The sequence below is a fragment of the Suncus etruscus genome, chromosome 17, assembly GCF_024139225.1.
Source record: "Suncus etruscus isolate mSunEtr1 chromosome 17, mSunEtr1.pri.cur, whole genome shotgun sequence".
NCBI classification, from domain to species: Eukaryota; Metazoa; Chordata; class Mammalia; order Eulipotyphla; family Soricidae; genus Suncus; species Suncus etruscus.
In genome coordinates, this window is record NC_064864.1 from 69,368,165 (window position 1) to 69,389,262 (window position 21,098).

Below are 21,098 nucleotides of genomic sequence, written 5' to 3' on the forward strand. Positions count from 1 at the left end.
TCTGTCCCTTGGGAAATTGGATTCTGAAGTCCAGCTTGGCTCTGTGGGGTGGATCCATTTCCCTCCTTGAAGCTGTGTGTGATCCTGGCAACAAAGATGTCTTAGTGTGGGGACTGGAGGGAGGGCACAGCAGGGAGGACATTTGCCTTGCATACGACCAACCCAGGTTTGATCCCCAATACCTCATAGGGTCTACCAGAGTTTGCCAGAAGTGATTTCTGAGCATAGAGCAACAGTAACCCCAGAGCACTGCTGGGTGTGGCCCAAAAGCAAAAATATCAGAGGAGACGCAGCTGGCAACAGGTTCCCCCAAGTCTCTCTGTGGCCTTCGGGCCAGTCACGTGTGCTTCTCTCTCCCTTGTCGGCCACTCAGACACGTACTGCTGCCTCTGCACCAACATGCTGTCCGAAGTGCTCCTCTTCCTCTCCCAGTACCTTACACTCTGTGGTGACATCCAGCTCATGCTGGCCCAGAATGCCAGCAACCGCGCGGCCCACCTGGAGGAGTTCAACTACCAGACCAAAGAGGACCAGGAGATCCTGCACAGCCTCCACCGTGAGGCCAGCTGCCAAGGTAGCTCTGGTCAAGTCTGGGGAAAGATTTCTCGTAGCCAAACTGAGTCCAAGAAAATTAAGTTTAAAAATAATAGTGGGGCTGGAGAGATAGCACACTGGTAGGGCATTTACCTTGCATACAACTGATCCAAGACGGACTGTGACTCGAATCCCGGCACATTTATGGCTGGAGAAATAGCTCAATGGTAGGGCATTTGCCTTGCATGCAGCCAATCCAGGACAACCCAGGTTTGGTTCCAGGCATCCCATATCATCCCCAGAGTCTGCCAGGAGCAATTTCTGAGCCCAGAGTCTGGAGTAACCCTTGAGCACTGCTGGGTGTGGCCCTAAAACCAATACTAATAAGAATATGGTGCTGGAGCGATAGCACAGCAGGTAGGGTTGCTTGCAGCTGACCCAGGTTCAATCCCTGTCATTCCATAGGGTCCCCCGAATGTGCCAGAAGCAATTTATGGGCCCAGAGCCAGGAGTAGCCCCTGAGTGCCTCTGGGTGTGGCCCAAAACCAATAAAATTATAAAACGTGGCTGGGAGTATGATAGGACAGTGGGTAGGGCGTTTGCCTTGCATGCAGCTGACCTGGTTTTAATCTCCGGCATCCCTGAGGCTGTCAGGAGTGATTTCTGAGCAGAGAGAGAAGTAACCCCTGAGCACCAAGGGTGTGGACCCCCCCCCTTCAAAAAATAGTGATCGTTTATAAAGTGACCTTACCATTGACGTTTAAAATATTAGTTGTTTTAGGTGAATCTTCGTATATTTGTACTTTGCATATGTTACTTGCGTCTGAAATATTTGATAGTTTACTATGATACTAAGGAAGAAGGTTCATGATTCAAGAGTTCTTTTTTTTTTTAATTTAAGGATTTGCATGGGCAACTGATCTGTCTACAGACCTTGAAAGCCAACTCTCTGTTAGTTGTAAATGTTATGAAGCTGCTAATGAAATCTTGCAGTTCAGTGACTTAAAAAGCCAAAACCCGGAACAGTATGTCCAAATCCTGAAGCGAATGGGGAACATTAGGAACGAGATCGGCGTGTTTTACATGAACCAGGCTGCGGCGCTACAGAGTGAGCGAGTGGGTGAGTAGTCGAGGGACTCTCAAGGTGCCGGCTAAAGTTTGGTTGTCTGGTGCTCCATACTGAGCATCTGTAGTATCAGCTCCCACCCCTGCCTTGTCCTCAAAGAATCTGGTTAGGGACAGGAGCATGTCCCGCAGCCTCCTATGTTTCATGGCATTTGGTCAGAAGTTCATTGGTTAGCTGGGCATAGGCTCGCATTGATGATGGGTGTGATGTTGCTAGGACATAGTCCTCCCATGCACTATCTGGACACAGGCTGGATCTGGACACATACATATCTGTGTCATGCCTGAAGTAGAATGTAGTGGAGGAGAGGGAGGGAGGAAAGTATGGGCCCTGGGAGAACAGAACAGGGAGAGTAGTTGTAGGAGGAAGGAGGAGGGGGCATAGGGTGAGACCAGACACTTTATGGAGAGGCTGGCTAGACAGAGCAGCCTTAGGAAGGGCCTAAGGTCCTGCTAGGCCAGACGAGGGATGTTCAGAAACTAGGAAGTGGCTAAGCGGTGGAGAGTGGGGCTCAGCTGGGTCCCTTCTGACCTAGCTAGAGATGCCCAGTGACCTGGGAGGCATAGGGCAGAGTTCCTCAATAGCCACCACTGTGAGTCAGGAGTTGGAGTCTGGAGGGAAACAGGGATTCTTGGTACACAGACATTCACAGCTGGGGCTTGAGCCTCTGGCAGCTCTGGAGCAAGGGTGAAGGGCAGGGAACAGTCATAAGCCAGGAACAAGTTGGCAGAGGAGAAAGCAGAGGTGAAGGATGTGGGGGCAGCTGTGAGAGAAGTGTTTGACTCCAGGGCTGTCCTTCTTCAGAACAAGTGCTCAAAGTCACCTGCTTTAGGTTTAGGAGCTTGGGTCTGGGAAGATAGCCTAGAACCAGTGGGCAGTGCACAAGGTTCTATCGGGATGCTTGGAATTGACCCCTGAGCACTGCTTGAGCACTGTTTGGCCAAGAGCCAAACCCAGAAAGACTCTGGGCTGATGCCGAGGTGGGTTGTATGTGTTTTGGTCAGTTTGACCGTGGACTGCAGGACAGAAGCAGGTTCCAGCCGCCCCAGTGGGCTCTGGGCCATGTCCTCTTTGTAAGGACATAGGCCATGTAGTTCCCATGTGTGACATCATAAACTGAACTGCCTCCTTAAAAACACTTTTAGCAAGGGGGCTGGAGTCATAGGACAGCAGAGAGTATGCTGGCCTTAGATGTGGTTGACCTGGGTCTGACTGCAGAGCCCTTAGGACTTATTCATGGGCACTGCCAGGTATGGCCCCAAAACTAACCATAAGAGCGACAATTTAGACTACAATAAAGTTTATTTTTGAATTTCATAAATAATTACATGCTTAGGGCTGGTGAGGTAATACAGCAGATAAGGCTACTGCATTTGATCCCCAGCACCCCAAATGCTCCCCAAACCCTGCCAGTAGCATGGCCCCAACAAGCCCTTGCTGCATCCCTGGGCCTGTACCCTGTCAGCCCTCAGCTCTCAATGTGGGAGAACTGTGTGCCTCAAGGGTCTGGGCGCTGTGCCCCCCACTCCAGTGTGGGTGAGGGGGCTCCGCTGCCCACCGCTGACTTGGCTGTTCTCTCTTTTGTGTGAAGTGAGCAGAAGTGTGTCTGCCGCAGAGCAACAGTTGTGGAAACAAAGCTTTTCTTGCTTTGAAAAGGGGATCCTCAACTTCGAGTCCATCGGGGATGCCACCAACACTGCTCTCCTGCTCTGCAACACCGGGAGGCTAATGCGGATCTGCGCCCAGGCACACTGCGGGGCTGGCAGCCAGGGCAAGCGCGAGTTCTCACCCGAAGAAGGGCTCTACTTTAACAAGGTACTGCGTGCTGTCACCACTCCTCACCAGGCGGAACACTGTCGTGCTGAGAACTGGCCCAGTTCCTCTTGGGTCACTTGGTGGGAGATGCACTGGGGTTCTAGATGCCTGCACTGAGGTGCCTAGAGTGAAGGTCTGGGGAGCACAAGCTGGCAGGAAACAGTGTGGGCCCAAGGGGAAGGAGGTGTGAGCCCCAGCTCCAGGGCAAGTGTTGGCTGTGTCCATGACATCAGAATCTCCAAGTGCATGAAGAATAGTTAGGCTCGTTGAGAATAAACAGCCTAGATTTTCCAAAGGACATATAATGTTAAGGTTAAAGTGGAGCCCCGTTATATCATAGCAGGGAGGGCACTTGCCGTGCCTGTAACCAATCCGGATTTGTTCCCTGGCATCCCTTACTATTCCCTAGCCCCACTAGTTGTAGCCCAAAAACAATACAAACAAAATGATGAAAACTCAAAGTTTGAGGCTTCATGACATTCCCGAGTTGAGTCCTTACATCGGGACCAAGAGGAACTGTGCCCTGGGGTATAGTGCAGCTGCTCCCCCTTGCTTCCCAAGGAGTGAAAGGAAACCCTAGGAAGGGGCTTCCTGTTTTCCTTTTGGGGTCCAGTGGGCCCTGACTGTGGATACTGAGGTGTGGACAAGGTTCTCCTGCCAACTTTGTGTGAGGCTTGTGTTTGCAGTCGGACCGCAGGCTTCAGGGGCAACTGTTTTGTATGTTAAAATACAGCCCGGTTTCCTGATTTGTGATGTTATCCTGTTTGTTTTGGGACCACACCTGGTGGTGCTCAGAGGTCACTCCTGACTTTGTGTCCAGGAATTACTCCTGGAGATGCTTGGGAAACCATTTAGGATGCTAGGGATCTAACCAGGTTTGCCATTTTCAAGACAAGTGGCCCCCAATCTGCCTCCAGCCTATTTTATCCGGGCAATCTGTGGACTATTTTTTTTTTTTTTTTGGTTTTTGGGCAACACCCGGTGATGCTCAGGAGTTACTCCTGGCTGTCTGCTCAGAAATAGCTCCTGGCAGGCACTGGGGACCATATGGGGCACCGGCATTCGAACTAACCACCTTTGGTCCTGGATCGGCTGCTTGCCAGGCAAACGCCGCTGTGCTATCTCTCCGGGCCCGGACTATTTTTTTCTAGTTTGCTCTACAACAAACTTTTTTGCTTTAAAAAAATTTTTAAAGGGGGAGGGGAAAAAAACATTTTAAAACCAAAGGGAGCTGGAGTGGTAGTGCATTGGGGGAAGAAGGGGTGCTTGCCTTGCATGCATGTGACCAACCCAGTTTCTATTCCCGGTACCATATAGTCTCCTGCCAGGAGTGAGCCCTAAGCACCACCCAGTGGCCCAAACACCCCCTTCCAAAAACCCAAAGGACAAGAGTGCCTCTTCCTGTGAGCTATTGACTTCTGTGCTCCATTAGAAGGAATGTTTAGTAGTGAGGGGTGCCCAGTAGTGGGGGTTCAGCAGTGGGCAGCCAGGCACCATCTGCTGTCCCTCCCTGCGTGCCCTTTGCTGTTTGCCGGCATCTGGCCCTACCAGGGTCCATGTGCTTTCTCTGAGTGCAGCCCCTCCCCCAGGCCGTGGATTACTACTCTAAGGCGCTTCGAGCACTGGGCAGCCGGGATGTGCACCCCATGGTGTGGGACTCAGTCAACTGGGAGCTGTCCACCACCTACTTCAACATGGCCACTCTGCAGCAGGACTTTGCACCCCTGTCTCGGAAGGCTCAGGAGCAGGTGCTACCCTGGGGTGCTGAGGAAGTTGGGGGGAGGGCTACGGGGGCTCTCAAGAGGGCACTAAGGAGGATTTCATGGGTTCCTGTGGCTGTGCACAGATCGAGAAGGAGGTGAGCGAGGCCATGCTCAAGTCCCTGAAGCACTGCGACTTGGACGCGGCATCTGCGCGGCAGCCACTGTGCCAGTACCGGGCTGCCACCATCCACCACCGACTGGCCTCCATGTACCACAGTGGCCTGCGGAATCAGGTCTGTTCCCATAATGGTCACTAGCCAGCTGGGCCCCAGTCCCTCTTCTGCACCCGTGAGAACTGCACAGCCTCTGTTGTGAACATCGCTGTACAGTCACTGTGGCTAAACATAGATGCATGCCAAGGAGCCCTGAGGGTCTGTTTGCCCACTCTGATCGTCAGCTCTGAGCTGACAATATTTCCATTTAGGCAAGAGGATGATGGGCTGATTTAGGATGTACTTGAGTGCCACTGTGGGTCGGTGCAGATTTTAAAAATTTTTGTGAAATGGAACCCATGTAGAAAAGCACATGGGGGGCTGGCGAGGTGGCGCTAAAGGTAAGGTGTCTGCCTTGCAAATGTTAGCCAAGGATCAGGACTGCGATTCGATACCCCCCCCCCCCCCCGCATCCCAAGCCAGGGGCAAACGTCCAGGCTACCCATGAGGCCCTTGTGTCCTTGTCTGGAGCCGGATATGGTGGGAGAGGACGTGAGCCCTTTCCAGGGTAGGGGGCCCCTCCAGCCCACGCTCCCTCCCACCCCCTGGTTATTGCTGCCCCCGTTCACGTGAGCAGGACTCTACATGGAAGATGGGGCTGAGGCGGCCTCCCCCTGCGGCCTTCCAGACTTCCTCAGCCTATGGCTCTGCCTAGGCATGCTATCAGGTTTTATGGGAAATTTGGGGTTTTGGTTCCCCTCCCTAGCTCAGCCTGAGGAAGCTGTTTGTGGTTCCTTGGGCTGGGCAGACAGCAGATGGCTTTGGGGGGCACGGGGGGGGGGGGGGGCTTGTGCATGCGGTCGCCTTAGGTTGGAGATTTCTTCCCACTTGTCAGGAGGCCAAACCAATAAGCAGATATAATTTTCCCTGAAGGACTAATATCTAGGTTCAGGATCTGGACCTGGTGCAGGAGGCCAGAGTGGGTGCCGCTGTCCCCTCCTCGCCTTATGCCTAAACACACTGGGCCTCTGGGGCTCCATCAGCCTCAAGAAAAGGGGAGCATGTGATGGTCCTGGGCTGCCCAGACAGGCAAGCAAGATAGTCCCATGTGCCCGGAGCTTTGGGATTCTTTACGTGACCTTCCTTTGCTCTAGGTGGGCGATGAGCACCTCAGGAAGCAGCACCGGGTGCTGGCAGACCTTCACTACAGCAAGGCCGGGAAGCTCTTCCAGATGCTCAAAGATGCACCGTGCGAGCTGCTGCGGGTGCAGCTGGAGAGGGTGGCGTTTGCCGAATTCCAGATGGCCAGTAAGTCAGGCTATTTTGGAACGTTCCTCGGGCTGCTACGGTACAGCTGCAGAGGGTGGCATTTGCTGAGTTCCAGGTGGCCAGTAAATCCAGCCGCTCCACCCTTGACCCTGGCACTCTCCATGTCAGACAGACCTGGTCGCTTTCTATAAAATAATTCCCACGGTTCCCCCCACAAGCTGTGTTTCTAACACCAGGCAGACTAGTCTGAAGCAGGTAAGGTATCAACAAAGAATTAATAACCAGGCCAGGTGGGGCTGGAGAGATAGCACAGAGGCATTTGCCTTGCAAGCAGCCGACCCAGGACCTAAGGTGGTTGATTCCCAGTGTCCCATATGGTCCCCTGTACCTGCCAGGAGCTATTTCTGAGCAGATAGCCAGGAGTAACTCCTGAACACCGCCAGTTGTGGCCAAACAAACAAAACCCAACCAGGCTAGGGACTGGAGTGATTGCACAGGCAGGGCATTTGCCTTGCACATGCCAACCCAGGATGGTCCCAAGTTTAATCCCCAGCATTTCATATGGTCCCCAAGCCTGCCAAGAGCGATTTCTGAGCGCAGAGCCAGGAGTAACCCCTGAGTACCCCAGGAGTAGCTGCTGGGTGTGATCCAAAAAAAAAAGCAAAACAAAACAAAGCCAGTCAGGAGAGTCCTGTTTGACTCAGTTTGCTTTTTGCCTCCTGGTCTCTCCGCTTGTACCAAGCTAAAACCTAAACCTCTTTTTATTCTACCAGTACAAATTTAACCAGGAGGGGGAGGGCCAGTAAGAGATAAAAGTACCTATCCTGGTGGATTTTTAGAAATCAAAGGGCTTTGTGAAAAGAAAAGGGAAGTTGGGGGATTGCTTTTGTTTTATTTATTATTTTTGGGCCACACCTGGTGGCACCCAGCGGCTACTCTTGGTAGGCTCAGGGGAAGATATGGGATGCCTGGAATCAAACCTGGGTTCTCCCGAGTTAGCTGCGTTAAAGGCAAATGCCCTACTGTTCTGTTATCTTTCTGCTGCGCGCACACACACACACACACACACACACACATACTCTCTCTCTCTCTCTCTCCCCCCCCCAGTCAGCTGCGTGCAAGGCAAATGCCCTACTGCTATGTTATCTTTCTGCTACACACAAGGCAAATGCCCTACTGCTATGTTATCTTTCTGCTACACACACACACACACACACACACACACACACACACACACACACACACACACACACACACACACACACACACACACACACACACACACACACCCTACCTTACTGTTCTTTTTTTTTTTTTTTTTTTTAGTTTTTGGGTCACACCCAGTGGTGCTTAGGGGTTATTCCTGGCTGGTCCTGGATCGGCTGCTTGCAAGGCAAACGCTGCTGTGCTATCTCTCCCAGCCCAACCCCTTACTGCTCTTTAAAGGGCTTTCTGGAACTGAGGGTAAACAGCTGGGTTGTTTTCAGTGGCTTGCTCTATTGAAGTTTATAGCTCCTGGGCCTTTTTTTTTTTTTTAAAGAAAGTTATTTATCTTACAACAAGTTAGTGTTTTTCCCATTGTTAAATTATTTGATGCATAGGATAATTTGGGTATGGCTGGTTGGTAAAGCTGCCATGTCTCTGAAGACTCCAGTTGGAATCCCTGTCACTGAGCAGCAGTAGACTCAGCTTACCAGAAACAAACAGCTCAACAAGGGCCTGGGGGAGAGAGCATGCACAGTAGGGAGGGCGCTTGCCTCACATGCAGTCAAACCAGCTTCCATCCCTAGCACCCCATGTGGCTCCCAGCCCCTGTTACCTGGTACAGGAAGCTCCTCTTTCCTATTTGATCATTCATCCTGAGTGCACGTTCAGATTTCTTTATTTGAGTCTTTGTGCTCAACCCCCCAGGCCAGAACAGCAGCGTTGGGAAACTGAAAACGCTCTCAGGCGCTCTGGACATGCTTGTGAGGACACGGCAGGCACTGCAGCTTATCCTTCAGGAGCTGGTCGGCGAGTCTGCTCAGGTATGGGCGGGGACAACAGGCTTCTGGGGCCTTGCCATAGGTGACATACCCAGTGGGTAGGGTTTGGGGAGGAAGGATATTTTTTTGTATGTCTCTCTTGTGGACACATAAACGCACAGTTTTATACACTAATAGGCTCAGGGTGTTGCTCAGTGGTTACAGCACAGACAGGTTCTGCATGGAACCAAGTTCTTCCCCAGCACCAAAGGGTCCCCCACAACACAAGCACCAACTGAGGAGTGGCCCCTGAACATACGAGATACATCCCAAGGAACAAACCCACCCGCACTTTGAGCAACTTACTTCATTTATAAACGTATACTTTTGGGGGGGGGTGGAGCTGGGGGCCACACCCAGTGACTCTCAGGAGTTACTCTGGTTATGCACTCAGAAGTCGTTCCTGGCTTGGGGGACCATAGTTCGTCCTAGGTTAACGTTTACAAGGCAAACGCCCTATTGCTTGTGCCACCACCACTCTGGCCCTTGATACTTTATTTTTTAAATAGTTCTTGGAAAGGCCCCCAGATTGGTTACTGAGCCCCCGGGAGTAGGTAGTTTGCCTTGTTCTCCTGTCTCTTAGGAGAGATCAAAGGCCTGGAGTGAGGGGTAATGGTGGGCTCAGGCCTTCCTAGGTCAAGCTGCGGGGTCACCCTGTTCCCAAGCCCACTCTGACCTGCCATGTCTGTCACACTGTCTGGAGCTGGGAAGGATTCACTTTAGGGTAGCCCTCAGGATCCTGGAGTCTACCAGGTCATCTCTGCTTCTGATGGGATTCAGTTTACTGGGGGCTGGAGAGATTGGACAGCAGAGAGGGCACTTGCCTTGCACGTACCCATCCAGGTTCAATCCTCAGTATCCCATATGTTCCCCAAGCACTGCCAGAAGTGACTGACCCCTGGTGCTGCTGGGTGTGGCAAGGAAAACAAAAAGCATTTCCAAGCTGAAGAAAATGTGGTTTGAGGTTGTCCACTATGCACCTGTCACCGGTCTCAGATCGGAGAGTGACTGTGGGTCGTTTTTTTTTTTTTTTTTTTAGCCCGAGGGTGATACCGCCACTCCTGCCACCGACTCTGCACCCAGCCTCCCCCGAGAAGAAGTGCTGAAGCTCCTCAGCATATTCGAGTCTCGCCTGTCTGTCCTTCTCCTACAGTCCATCAAACTGTTGTCTTCAGCCAAGAAGAAGGCCGGGTAAGCTGGGATGGCAGGGCTGTTTCTGCGCTTCCCTCCCCTTTGGAGCAGGGCAGCCCTGGGGTCATGCTGTATCCGAGGTTCTGTTCTGAAAACTGCTTCAGTTTTTTTTCTTGCGAGGGGACATTGGAGAGGCACTCTGTGCTTAGAGAGGCAGGTCTGGGGCCTGGTTCCCTTGCCTGAGGGGAAGAGCCCTGAGTCCCTGGAGCCTGGCACAGTAGAAAAGGTCCCCAGGAGCAGTTAGTTGTTTCTGTCAGAGTGATGTTGGCACCGTGAGATCCAGAGCCTGGTCCAAGCACTGAATCGGGGGAATGTGGCAGAGCAGTTCTCTTCTGTGACCCTCTAGTGAAAGAATTTGCCTTCTCTTCATCTCCCTTGGGGGCTGGTTGTGTGTGCATGCACACACCCCTCATCTCACAACACACACACACACACACACACACACACACACACACCCTCATCTCACACCACACACACACACACACACACACACACACACTGAATACTCAGCCATCTACTTTCTCTCCCCCCTTCCCCCCCCCACACATACAGAATATTCAGCCATCTACTCTCCCCCCCTCCCCTTCCTTCGTCCCTCCCTCCCTCCCTCAGCACTGGCCCTGCAGAAAATCGCACTTCCTAGACACACACTGATCTCCGAATTGGGCCTGCACAAAGCCAGGGTCTATCTGCTCATGTGCTCTCTGTATGCTTGTCTTTGTGGTTCGGGCCCATTGGTAGCTTTTAGGGTCACAGAATGAGAAAGTATGAAGCCTAAAGGCCACATGAGATGTGGGGTCGTGGCTGCAGGCTGGTGCAGTCAGGGTGGAGTTGAGTCTAGTGAAAGGGAAGGTGGAAGGACCCAAGGGTGCTGCAGGGATGAGAAGGTGTCGCTCCTGGGCATAGACGATGACTTGGGAAAGAAACTCCTGGCAGCAGCCGGTCAGCAGATGACTCGCCCGCACAGGCACCAGGAGCTTTTATGCCCGTGTGGGCACACAGTGGAAACTAGCCTGGCCAGTGCCATTTTTCCTAGCCTGGCTTTTGGGGAAAATGGTCTGAAAGGGGGCTATTGGAGGAATTGGGAGAGGAAGTTTCCAGATTCAGAGGCAGAGCAGAGGCTTTAATCCTCCATCCTGGCAGCTGATACCCCCACCCCCAACCAATGAGACTTAAGACTTCGACTCCTATCAGACCAACCTCTGATGGCAGCCAGGAGGGGTGTCCGACCCAAGCACATCCCACCTCAGGGTCTTCACCTTTTTCTCAGTTCTGAAGCTCCCTCAGAAGTTTGCTCACCATTTCCTGACTTGACACCTCCCGGTTTAAAGCATGCCCCCTCCAAGCTAGTGCAGGGTGGAGAAGGTGGTCAATTTTAGGCTGGGGCTTGCAGGAAGGTGCTGGTTTGGGGTTGGCTGAAGAAGAGGAGGCGCCGGAGTGTGCCCAAGGTGCAGGGCAGGGCCTGGACTGGGAAGCCTCTTTGTCTTGGACTTTACCTCCCAGATGCCATCCTGGCCCTCAAGGGAGACACAAGCAGTGGGGGAGGTTGATGCCCGACTGCAGAGACTATGACCCCAGTAAGCCCCCTAGCAGGTCCCCTCACACCACCTTCTCTGCCACCCACAGGAATACCGAAGATGACGCAATGCTCAGAACCCACAAGCTGGTCTATTCACAGCTACTCAGGGCAACGGGTACCAGGGCTGCAGGCCTGCCCGAGAGGGTTGGGCTGCTTGTTCGACTGCTGGACCTGCAGGCCCGGGGCACCCAGTGAACCCTGCCTGGCCCCTCAGTAAACCACGCCACCCCCCAGCCTGCCTGGCCAGCATCTTGTCATTTCCCTGGCAGACATGGTGCAGCCATACTTTGGCCTCTGCTGGAAGTGCCCTGGGGAGCCCCCTGCAATCCCCTGCACCATCTCCTGCAGTAGGTTGGGCTCAAGAAGGGGGGCAGGCTGAGCCCTGAGGCTCTGGGCCTTAGATCCTGCACAGAGGTAACCTTGGTCAGGGGGTTCCCTCCTCAAGGAGGGGGGAGGAGTGTCAGGAAACCTCCCCAGATCTGCATGGGATGGTGGTAATTCTGGGGAACCCCAGAGCGGCGCTATATGTACAAATGTGTGGGATTTGAGGCTTGGATAGTGGCTCCCGGTGGAGTTCTGTCCACCTCACCCTCCACCCACACCCCTAGTTTTCCACTTGAAACTTGAAACTGTGAATATGGTAAGAAGACTATTTTGAATAAATAAATTATTTATTTAAGCCATTGCTCCCTCTCGGGTTCTTTGCCTGGACTATTGGTTGGGTAGATCTGGTGAAGTGCTTGGAACTTCCCAGAGAGCAAGGGGCTGGGCTTCCACCACTTCCAGGCATGGTGCCTCTTGGAATTGTGCCCACCCTGGCCATCACTTTCTGGTGGCTGAACAACCGCTGGGATGACCTTGGTCACAGGCTGCTTCTCATGTCCTCAGGAGCAGCAGAACACCCCTGAGCCTCCTTCCTCAAGTTCCGGTTTCCCAGATCTATGTCCTGTGCTGGGAGTTAGTGGGCGAGACTGGTGAGGAGCCTGGGGTGGGTGAGCGAAGGCCTCTGCTGCTGTTGAATGAACAATTCAGGGGTTCCTAGAAACAGCCAAGGTGTAGGACCTGAGGGGTCCTTTGTCTGATCAGCCATAAGCTTTCCAGTCACAGCAAGAAGATCTGAATCCCAGCTACCTTCTCTTGTCAGCACCAGAACAGGAAAGTCTGCTAAGGGAAGGAAACCCCTTTTTGTCCTTTGCTGATTTGTCCCAGTTAAAGCTGCTACAAGTTCCCACTGGAGCTGTTTGACCACATGGGCTGATGATGACGTTCAAGAATCTTCTCCCGTTCATTTCACTGCTTATTGTCCTGACATGCCCTTGGGTCTTTTGTCAGCATTGCAGTCCCCAGACTTTGTCAAGGTTTGAGACATGAGAAACTAAAAGAGTCTGGCAGATGAGCCCTTAGAATGACACTTCCTGGGGCAGGAGCATTTGCACAGCAGGAGGACATTTGCATTGCACACAGTCTACCTAGGTCCAATCCTCAGCATCCCTTAGTAATTACTAGCTAGGAAAATCCTTGGAGCATTGTCGGGTGATCTCAAAGCCACAAAACAAACGAACTAAAACCTAGAGTTTCACTGTAGGAAGGTTGGCGTGACCTAAGACATTCCTGTTCTGGTCAAGGCAACAGTGTCAGACAGCAGCGGAAAGCCGGGGCCCTCCCCCTCAATTGACCAGCTCTTAGATCAGAACTTCCATAAACTTGGCCAAAGAGCCCAGGACATAGGGGAAGGTCCCCACGTTAGAAATGATGGTGCTAGTGGGGATGGTCACTTGGGGTTTTGGCACCTTTCCCTGCATCTGGAATGCTTAGCCCTGGACTTGGTCCTGAGCTGTGGTGCTGTCCTGGGGATGAGGGTAGGGTTTTATAAAAGGGGGCCAAGGTGGGATTCCACAGGCAGATTTTTTTTGCCTTCAATTCTTAGAATTGGATGGGGCGCGTGACTTTCTTTTGTCTGAGAAGGGCATATTTTTTTGTTTGGTTTTGTTGGAGAATGTAAAAGTCACAAGTCAAGCGTTTTGGAAGCTCGAGCAAAGGTTTTCTTGGGTTTTAACCTATTGACTTGTGCTTGTTTAAGATCTTATTTTCAGGGGGCCGGAGAGATAGTACAGTGGTAGGGTGTTTGCCTTGCATACAGCTGACTCAGGATGAATGGTGGTTTGAATCCCGGTATCCCATATTGCCCCCCCCCCCCCTGCTTGCCAGGAGTGATTTCTGAATGCAGAGCCAGGAGTAACCCCTGAACGGTGCCAGGTGTGACCCAACCCCCCACCCCCAATCTTATTTTCAGGGCTGGAGAAAGAGCACAATGGTAGGGCATTTGCCTTGCACACAACCGACCCAGGACAGACCTAGGTTTGATTCTTGACATCCCCTGAGCCTGCTAGGAGCGATTTCTGAGTGCAGAACACCGCCGGGTGTGGCCCAAAAACAAAACAAAACAAAACAAAATTCTTAACTTTCATGGGGCTGGAGCAGGCAAGACATTTACCTGGCATGCTGCTGATCTGGTTTCCATTTCCAGCACCCTGTATGGTGTCCTGCGCACCACAGGGTTGACCCCTCCACCCCAAACCCAAAATAAGATGGTCCAATTTGCCTGTAGAAGAGATGAGATGCTGAGGGCACAGTCCCCCTGGCAGGCGTGGCCTGGTCACATACTCAGGGTAGACACGTGCACATCACAGATGTCAAACCACGTCCTCGAGACAAGCTGTTTGGGGAGCAGCGTATAGGGAGGCATCCCCATCCCATCCTGACCACCAACCACCTTCCAGTAGTGGCGGCCCTTGAAGAGGAAGACAGAACGCTGGGCAAAGGAGAAGTAGGCTGAGTCCAGGCTCCTGAGAGGATGGTCTCGAGGCACTGTGGCTTGGAAAACCTCCGTAAGTTTCTTTGGGTAAGAGTCAAGAACTCGGTTACTGCTGATGTTAAAAGCAAACACCTACCAGGCAAAGCCAGAGAGAGACAAGACTTACGCTAATGTTTCCATGGGAATTTGAGCCTCAGTTGTGCCCGCAGCTACATGTGAGGGTCCCAGGTGTCATAGGATGTGAGGTTGCAAAAAAACTCTGCATGAATTTCTGCATGGTCCCCCAAACAGCACACCCAAAAGTCGGCCCTGATTACCAGCAGGTGTGACCCAAAAAATGACATAAAAAACCAGAATAGGGGCCAGAGTGACAGCACAGCCAGGAGGGATTTTCCTTGCATGCAGCCAACCTGGGTTCCACCCCCAGTGTAGCATGTGGTCCCCACAAGCCTGCCAGGAATAACCTGAGTGTGGAGCCAGAAGTAAGCCCTGAGCACTGCCAGATGTGGCCCAAAAACAAAACAAAAAATAAAGCCAGAGAATCAATTGTTAATGGCCAGTAAATGTTTATATTTACATTAGAAAGGATTGTGATTGATAGGCCCAGTCTGTGGGGAGCTGTGTTCCTGTTTTATTTGGGGGTCATACGCAACAGTGCTCAGGACTGAGTTAGACACACACACACACACACACACCCCAGGGTGCTCTGAATCAGACCCAGGTCTCTGCCGTACCAGCCACAAGCCAACCCTCAGCCCGGGAGTGAGAATAGCATCTATCTCCAAAGGCAGCTCTGGCCAGCAGCCACATACCAAGGACGCCTGGAAAAAGATGATCAGCTGCTTCTGTAGGTCGTAGAAGGCAGTGTCCAGAGGGCTCGGAACTCCAGGAAACCCTTCCGAGATGAGCTTGGGGTAACTTCTCCCATGCTCATCTTTGCTGTGGGCCTGGTCCTTCTCACTGTCATATCTCCAGTACTGATTTCCTGGGAGCAAAACAACATGTGTTACTGTGACTGTGGACCTCAGCTCTCAGGAAACCCAAAAGGGCCACCTTTCTGTCCTGTTGCAGGCAGAAGAACCATCTCACATCTACCCCGTTTCCTGGGTTCATCCTCCAGGACCTCACTGGTGCCTTAGATTCAACTTTATTTGTTTTATTTTTATTTTTTGGTTTTTGGGTCACACCCAGCAGTGCTCAGGGGTTACTCCTGGCTCTATGCTCAGGAATCGCTCCTGGCAGGCTCGGGGGACCATGTGGGATGCCGGGATTCGAACCATCAACCTTCTGCATTCAAGGCAAGTGCTTTACCTCCATGCTATCTCTACGGCCCTAGATTCAACTTTAAATGCAGATGCTGGAATGAGTGATGACCTTCCCTCCTGCCTGCCTGATCTCTGACTGCTCCAATTTTCCTGGCCCAGCTCCAGGCCCATGCCATGTCCTGATTCACTGGGGGTATTTTTGTTTGTTTTGGTTTTTGAGCCATACCTCGAGGCACTCGGGAATTATTCTTGGCTCTGCACTCAGAAATCACTCCTGGCAGGCTCGGAGGACCATATGGGATGCTGGGAATCAAACCTAGGCCTGTCCTGGGTCAGCCTCATGCAAGGCACATGCTCTACTGCTGTGCTATCACTTCAGCCCTCTCAGCTTATTTTTACTTTTTGTTTGTTTGTTGTTTTTGGGCCACACCAGATGACACTCAGGGGTTACTCCTGGCTCTGCACTCAGAAATTGCTCTTGTCTTGGGGACCATATGGGATGCCAAGGAATTGAACCATGGTCTGTCCTAGGTCAGCTTCGTGCAAGGCAAATGCCCTAATGCTGTGCCACTGCTCCAGACCCTCATTTTTACTTTTTTAATAATCATCATGAGGTCCTCTTTTCAGGGGATTATTACTGAAATTTACCTTTACCTAGGGTTCTAGAACCTTCTAGATTCATTACCATCTATAAACCATAGAGATTGACTATGGAAAGCAGTTAGAGCCAAGAAGGAAATGATCTACAAAGGGGCATCTCTAAAGTCTATGGCAGATTTACCAAGAAAAGCTCTCCAGGCCCAAAGACAGTGGTGAGATCTTAGGGGGGAAAATGGGGGGCTGGAGCGATAGCACAGCAGGGAGGATATTTGCCTTGCATGTGCCCAACCAGGGTTTAATCCCCAACATCCCATATGGTCCCCTGAGCCTGTCAGGAGTAATTTCTGAGCGCAGAGCCAAGAGTAACCCTGAGTACCACCAGACTTGGCCCCAAACAAAATTAAAAAAAAAATAAACAAACCAAAACCCAATGAAATGAACATTTCACTAAGAATACTTTATTCAGCCAGACTTTCATTCAGATTTGAAGGAATTAATACACAATTTCAAGATAAATACACATCTCAGAAACATTATTATCATTTCAAACCATCTTTACAAGACGTGCCAAACTCCTTCAGAAAGAGAGCATGAATGACAAGAATCTCACTGTCAGTGGGCTCCGTGCCCTTTATGAAGTTCCCCCAGAAGTTTTCGTCTCCCTCATGCTTTATTCCTGGCACACAGTGGATCCTAATTTTATTCCCTATTGGGATTGAACTCAGGGCCACTGGGAGGTACCTCAGTCAGATCTTGGCCCACCCTGTCTTGGAAATGCTGCTTTTCTTCCAGGTCTTTTTCTTCTATATCTGGCAGTGCTCAGGGCCTCTTCCCTACTCTGTATGTAGCCAGAGCCCTTCAGAGACAGGTTTTGACCCCATTATGATGGCCACTCTAGCAGGGCAAACTCTCATGCTGCTGACCAGAGCCCCAGAAAGAATGCACCCTGTAGGCGAAGACACCTCCTCCCCAGCTGGGGTAAGAGGGAAATGAGTGTCTGTTGGAACAAACACCTGGCAAGTTACAATGGAGCCCACCCTCTGTGCTCTCCCCAATCACATAGGACACATCGCAGACTGACATACTGCATGTACACCTGGCCAGTGAGGCCCTCCCTTTCTCTATGTTCCAGCTTCCCGAGCAAGTAAATCCTATTCACTTTGTCACTTTAAATACTACTCCTTGGGCTGGAGAGATAGCATGGAGGTAAGGCGTTTGCCTTTCATGCAGAAGGTCATCAGTTCGAATCCCAGCATCCCATATGGTCCCCGTGCCTGCCAGGAGCAATTTCTGAGAATGGAGCCAGGAGTATCCCCTGAGCACTGCCGGGTGTGACCCAAAAACCACACACACACACACACACACACACACACACACACTACTGCTCCTTCCTGGTAATAAAGAGTCTGCTCACTGCAGTGGCTCCAGAAAGCCTTTCTCTGGACACCTTTCACCCTGCCCTAAGCCTGGGTGAGGTCGTGAACATACTTAGGATCTAACACTTCTAGCCTATCATACTTTACATCTTTTCCATCTGATCACTCCTGAACAGGCCTGGGGGACCCCCATGGGATGCTGGGGATCAGACCTGAAGGAGCTGCATGTGAGACAGGAAAGGGTCCTGCCTGCAGTCAATAGATCAGGCCAGCCTCTGGACCTCAGGGGACCAAAAGAACAAACAATGGGTGGTGCCTGAAAAGGGTAAGGGGGCCTTGGCACACCAGCAGGTCTCACCTTTGAAGAAGTAGCGCTCGTCCCTCCCGACGCCCCAGACGTGCACAAAGGCATCTAGGTCTCGTGCTGGGACTCCATGCCAGCCCAGTGAGATGGGGAGTGGGTCCCCGTAGCGAGTCCTGTTGTTACGGTTCTCGTATAGCCAGTACCAGCTGCGGCGGAAGAAATAGGTGCTGAAGCGCAACGAGGTGCGGCCATTCGGGTTTCTCTCACGGCGGATCCAGTCAAAGGCCACGTCGAAGGGCCCCTCACAGGCACCTGAGAGAGAACAGCTGAGCTGGGACCAGCCCTGACCCTGGCCCTCCCGTGTCTGCACTTCTTGGGACAAGACCATGTGGCTGCGGCCCTGTCAGGGTCCCTTGGAGGAAACCCTGGGCCCTGAGGCCAACGAGAATGGTTCTCAGGTCGTTGCTCCATTATTTATCTGAGCATCCTGGGTGGCAGCTGGGCTGTCCTGTCACATCCCATGTTGGCAGGGCCCCTGAGCATGGCTGGCCTTGCCACTATGGGCTGGACAGGTGAGCTGCTGGCATAGGCCCTCCCCCCCCCCCAAGTTCTACTCTTACCGTATAGCTTCTGAACGGCCCTGCGGTCGGCCTGGTCTAGCTCAAACCTCGGCTCCTGCTGTGGGTAGTTGGGCTGCATGATGGAGCCAGTCCTGTAGCTGTGTGGCAGGCCCAGGACATGGCCAATTTCATGGACGGCCACCTGGAAGGAGTATGATTCATCCATGAGGGCTCGACAGTGTCTGAGTCTCCCCAGACTCACCCATTCCAGAGGGTGGATCCCAGGACACAGGTCAGATCCCAAGACATAGGACAGATCCCAAAACACAGGATCAGATACCAGGACAAAAAATGGAATATTGGGATGAGATCCCAAAACATAGGACAGGATCTGCTGACACAGGATGAACTCATGGGATTGGATGGATCTCATGGCACAGGATGAATTCTCAGACACAAGATGGATCCCATGGCACAGGATCAGGATGGATCCCATCACAGGGCAGGAGCAGGGAGCCATGGTAGGACCAGGAGCTCTTTGGGCCTTTAGGTCACCCTAGGCCCTGCATCCACTCACTCGTAGGAGGCTAATGCCTGCGTTGCTGCTGGGAGCTGTGAAGTGCTCATCATCGTCGAAGTGGACATCGCCCAGGCGCCAGGCATGCGCGAGCTCCTGCCCGCTCCCGTCAAACGTGCGTGGGCAGCCCAGGTGCCGGCCTGTGGGGGTTGGGGGCACAAGTCTGTTTGTACCCGGCAACAGGCCTGCCTGGAGCCCACAGGCATGAGTCTGTTTGGACCCAGGACTGAGGTCTCGGGTTCTGAGACCCAGAGCAAAGGATCCCCATCTCCAGGGAGCATAGGAGCTGACAGGCTCGTGCAGGGGAGGGTCTCAGCCTTGGCCCAGTGATCAGGAGTCAGGCCCACACTGGGGCTTACTAAGCAGAGGGTAGCTGGTGGCTCCCAGAGCCACTGGCTTTGTTGGGTCACTAGGGGATGGCCGGGTTCTCATGGCTGCTCAGGGGAGGAGGGACCGATCCCTAGGATGCCTGACACTGCTTCCTCGAGCCCCCACTGTCCAGGCTCCCGGGGGCACCTCACCTCGGCCGAAGCCCAGCCTAATGTCCACTGCAGCCACAGGCCCTGAGAGGTCCTCTCGGAAGTGCAGGGGTGCCACCTCGCTCCACATGCGGAAAGCGAGAGCCAGGACACGCCTCTGCTCGGCCGCCGCCAGCTGGCCTGTGTAGCCCTCGGTCACCAGCCGCCAGCTCAGGGTGCGCCGCGGGAAGACTCGAGGGGCCTTGCCAGGAGCGCGGGAGGCCTTGCTAGGAATCTGGGGGGCACTCCGGGGTGGCAGTCGTGGCAGGGAGCGCTTGGGCCGGGCTCTGGGCAGCGCCGGGGCCAGTGTGTCAGGGACGCCGCAGCGTGGCCTGTTCATGGCCTCCAGCGTGGCCGTGTCCAGCTCCCCACTCACTGGCAGTGCGTTCACCTTCTGGAACCTTCGTACAGCTGGGGCCAGGGCAGCCGGAGTCCGGGAGCGGGGCTGTGGCTCGGTCCAGCCATACTTGGACAGGAAGCGCTGTGGGCAGAGGGGGAGCAGGGGCTGATGGTGTGTGTGTGTGTGTGTGTGTGTGTGTGTGTGTGTATGTGTGTGTGTATGACTATGTGTCTTTGTGACTGTCCATATGTGCTTAACTGTGTGACCACATGTGTGTGACTGTGTCACTCTGCATGTGTGTGACTGTGTGTCCATCTGTATGTGTGACTGTGTCTGCATGTGAGCTGGTGTCCATCTGCGTGTGTGACTATGTATGTCCATGTGTCTGTATGTTCATGTGTGTATTTGTGTCTGTCTGTGGCTACGAGTGTCATCAGGTGTGTGCATGGGGGGGGCGTTGGGGCTGCCCTTGGTCTCCTACCTGTGCCGCAGGGAGGTCAGCGATGGGCTGGGCACGTTGCTGGGGGACCGGACGCAGGTCTGAGCGGTCACGGCTATGGAAGAGCATCTCCAGATGGGTGGGCAGGGGTGCAGCGAGGCAGCAGAGCAGGAGGGAGGCTGCAAGCATCATCTTGCCTGGTGTCTGTTCATCAGCTGCTCTCAGGGCAGGGGCTGGCGGGCTCTGGGCTCTTAGCACCCAGGGGCGGGCAGAGGGCCCCAGCAGGGGCCGGGTGGACCATGGGCTGCACCCAGGTGCCAAGTGTGCAAGCAGGGAGCTGGGCGGGAGGCCACTGCTTGGGAGCCGTGAGATCGGCTCTTTGAAGAGCCTCATCACCTTCTCACAGGGCAGGGAACACCTCCGACCCCCTACCGGGCCCACCAAGTGCTGCCATTTACACTCTTGCACGTTCCTAGATCCCTGTTTCCAAGGTCACCACCTCGCCCCTGATAACATGACCCAAGTCACACACAGTGTCACCCTGTGACCCCGTTTGCTCAGTCACCTGCTGTTTCTTGGGGTTGAGGTAGGGTGGCAGGGGATGGTGTGGATTTTCCTGGTTCTTACTTTTGTTTTTGCTTCTTTAAAAAGCAACGTTTTTCCAAAGTGGGAAAATGTGGGATTTTTGTCTATTTGTTTGTTTATTTATTTGCCACACCAGGGATACTCAGCACTTACTCTTGGCTCTGTACTGAGGGGTCACTCCTGGCAGGCGAGGGGGACCCTATGGGATGCTGGGGATGGAACCTGGGTCAGCCGTGTGCAAAGCAAATGACCTCCCCTCCATACTA

The 21,098-nt window shown here is 53.0% G+C and overlaps 2 protein-coding genes across 3 annotated transcripts in view; one reads left to right on the forward strand and one right to left on the reverse strand.

Annotated features, from left to right (window-relative positions):
* The window catches only part of EDRF1 (erythroid differentiation regulatory factor 1), a 32,171-nt gene extending 20,355 nt beyond the window's left edge, over nucleotides 1-11,816 (forward strand). For both annotated transcript variants that reach the window (XM_049764408.1, XM_049764407.1), the window contains 9 exons: nucleotides 374-574; nucleotides 1,436-1,654; nucleotides 3,252-3,475; nucleotides 5,065-5,223; nucleotides 5,322-5,471; nucleotides 6,545-6,698; nucleotides 8,571-8,686; nucleotides 9,723-9,874; nucleotides 11,501-11,816. In XM_049764408.1, coding sequence (XP_049620365.1) covers nucleotides 374-574; nucleotides 1,436-1,654; nucleotides 3,252-3,475; nucleotides 5,065-5,223; nucleotides 5,322-5,471; nucleotides 6,545-6,698; nucleotides 8,571-8,686; nucleotides 9,723-9,874; nucleotides 11,501-11,648 — 1,523 coding nt within the window. In that variant the 3' untranslated portion in view covers nucleotides 11,649-11,816. The remainder of the gene's footprint in view (nucleotides 1-373; nucleotides 575-1,435; nucleotides 1,655-3,251; nucleotides 3,476-5,064; nucleotides 5,224-5,321; nucleotides 5,472-6,544; nucleotides 6,699-8,570; nucleotides 8,687-9,722; nucleotides 9,875-11,500) is intronic.
* A 2,293-nt stretch (nucleotides 11,817-14,109) lies between these two features.
* MMP21 (matrix metallopeptidase 21) lies at nucleotides 14,110-20,436 on the reverse strand. Its single transcript, XM_049764475.1, has 7 exons — nucleotides 20,290-20,436; nucleotides 19,472-19,949; nucleotides 18,951-19,090; nucleotides 18,434-18,575; nucleotides 17,868-18,125; nucleotides 15,081-15,253; nucleotides 14,110-14,400 (listed from the first exon to the last, which is right to left on the reverse strand). The coding sequence occupies exons 1-7, from the start codon at nucleotides 20,434-20,436 to the stop codon at nucleotides 14,110-14,112; spliced, it is 1,629 nt and encodes a 542-aa protein (XP_049620432.1).
* Between the last annotated feature and the right edge of the window lie 662 nt (nucleotides 20,437-21,098).

Excerpts from the sequence above, each read along its gene's own strand:
- MMP21 (XM_049764475.1), bottom strand. The coding sequence starts at position 20,436 with ATGCTTGCAGCCTCCCTCCTGCTCTGCTGCCTCGCTGCACCCCTGCCC. Across the intron at positions 19,091-19,471 it reads TAGGCTGGGCTTCGGCCGAG|GCCGGCACCTGGGCTGCCCA; the intron begins GTGAGGTGCCCC and ends CAACCCCCACAG. Across the intron at positions 18,126-18,433 it reads GGCCGTTCAGAAGCTATACG|GTGCCTGTGAGGGGCCCTTC; the intron begins GTAAGAGTAGAA and ends GTTCTCTCTCAG.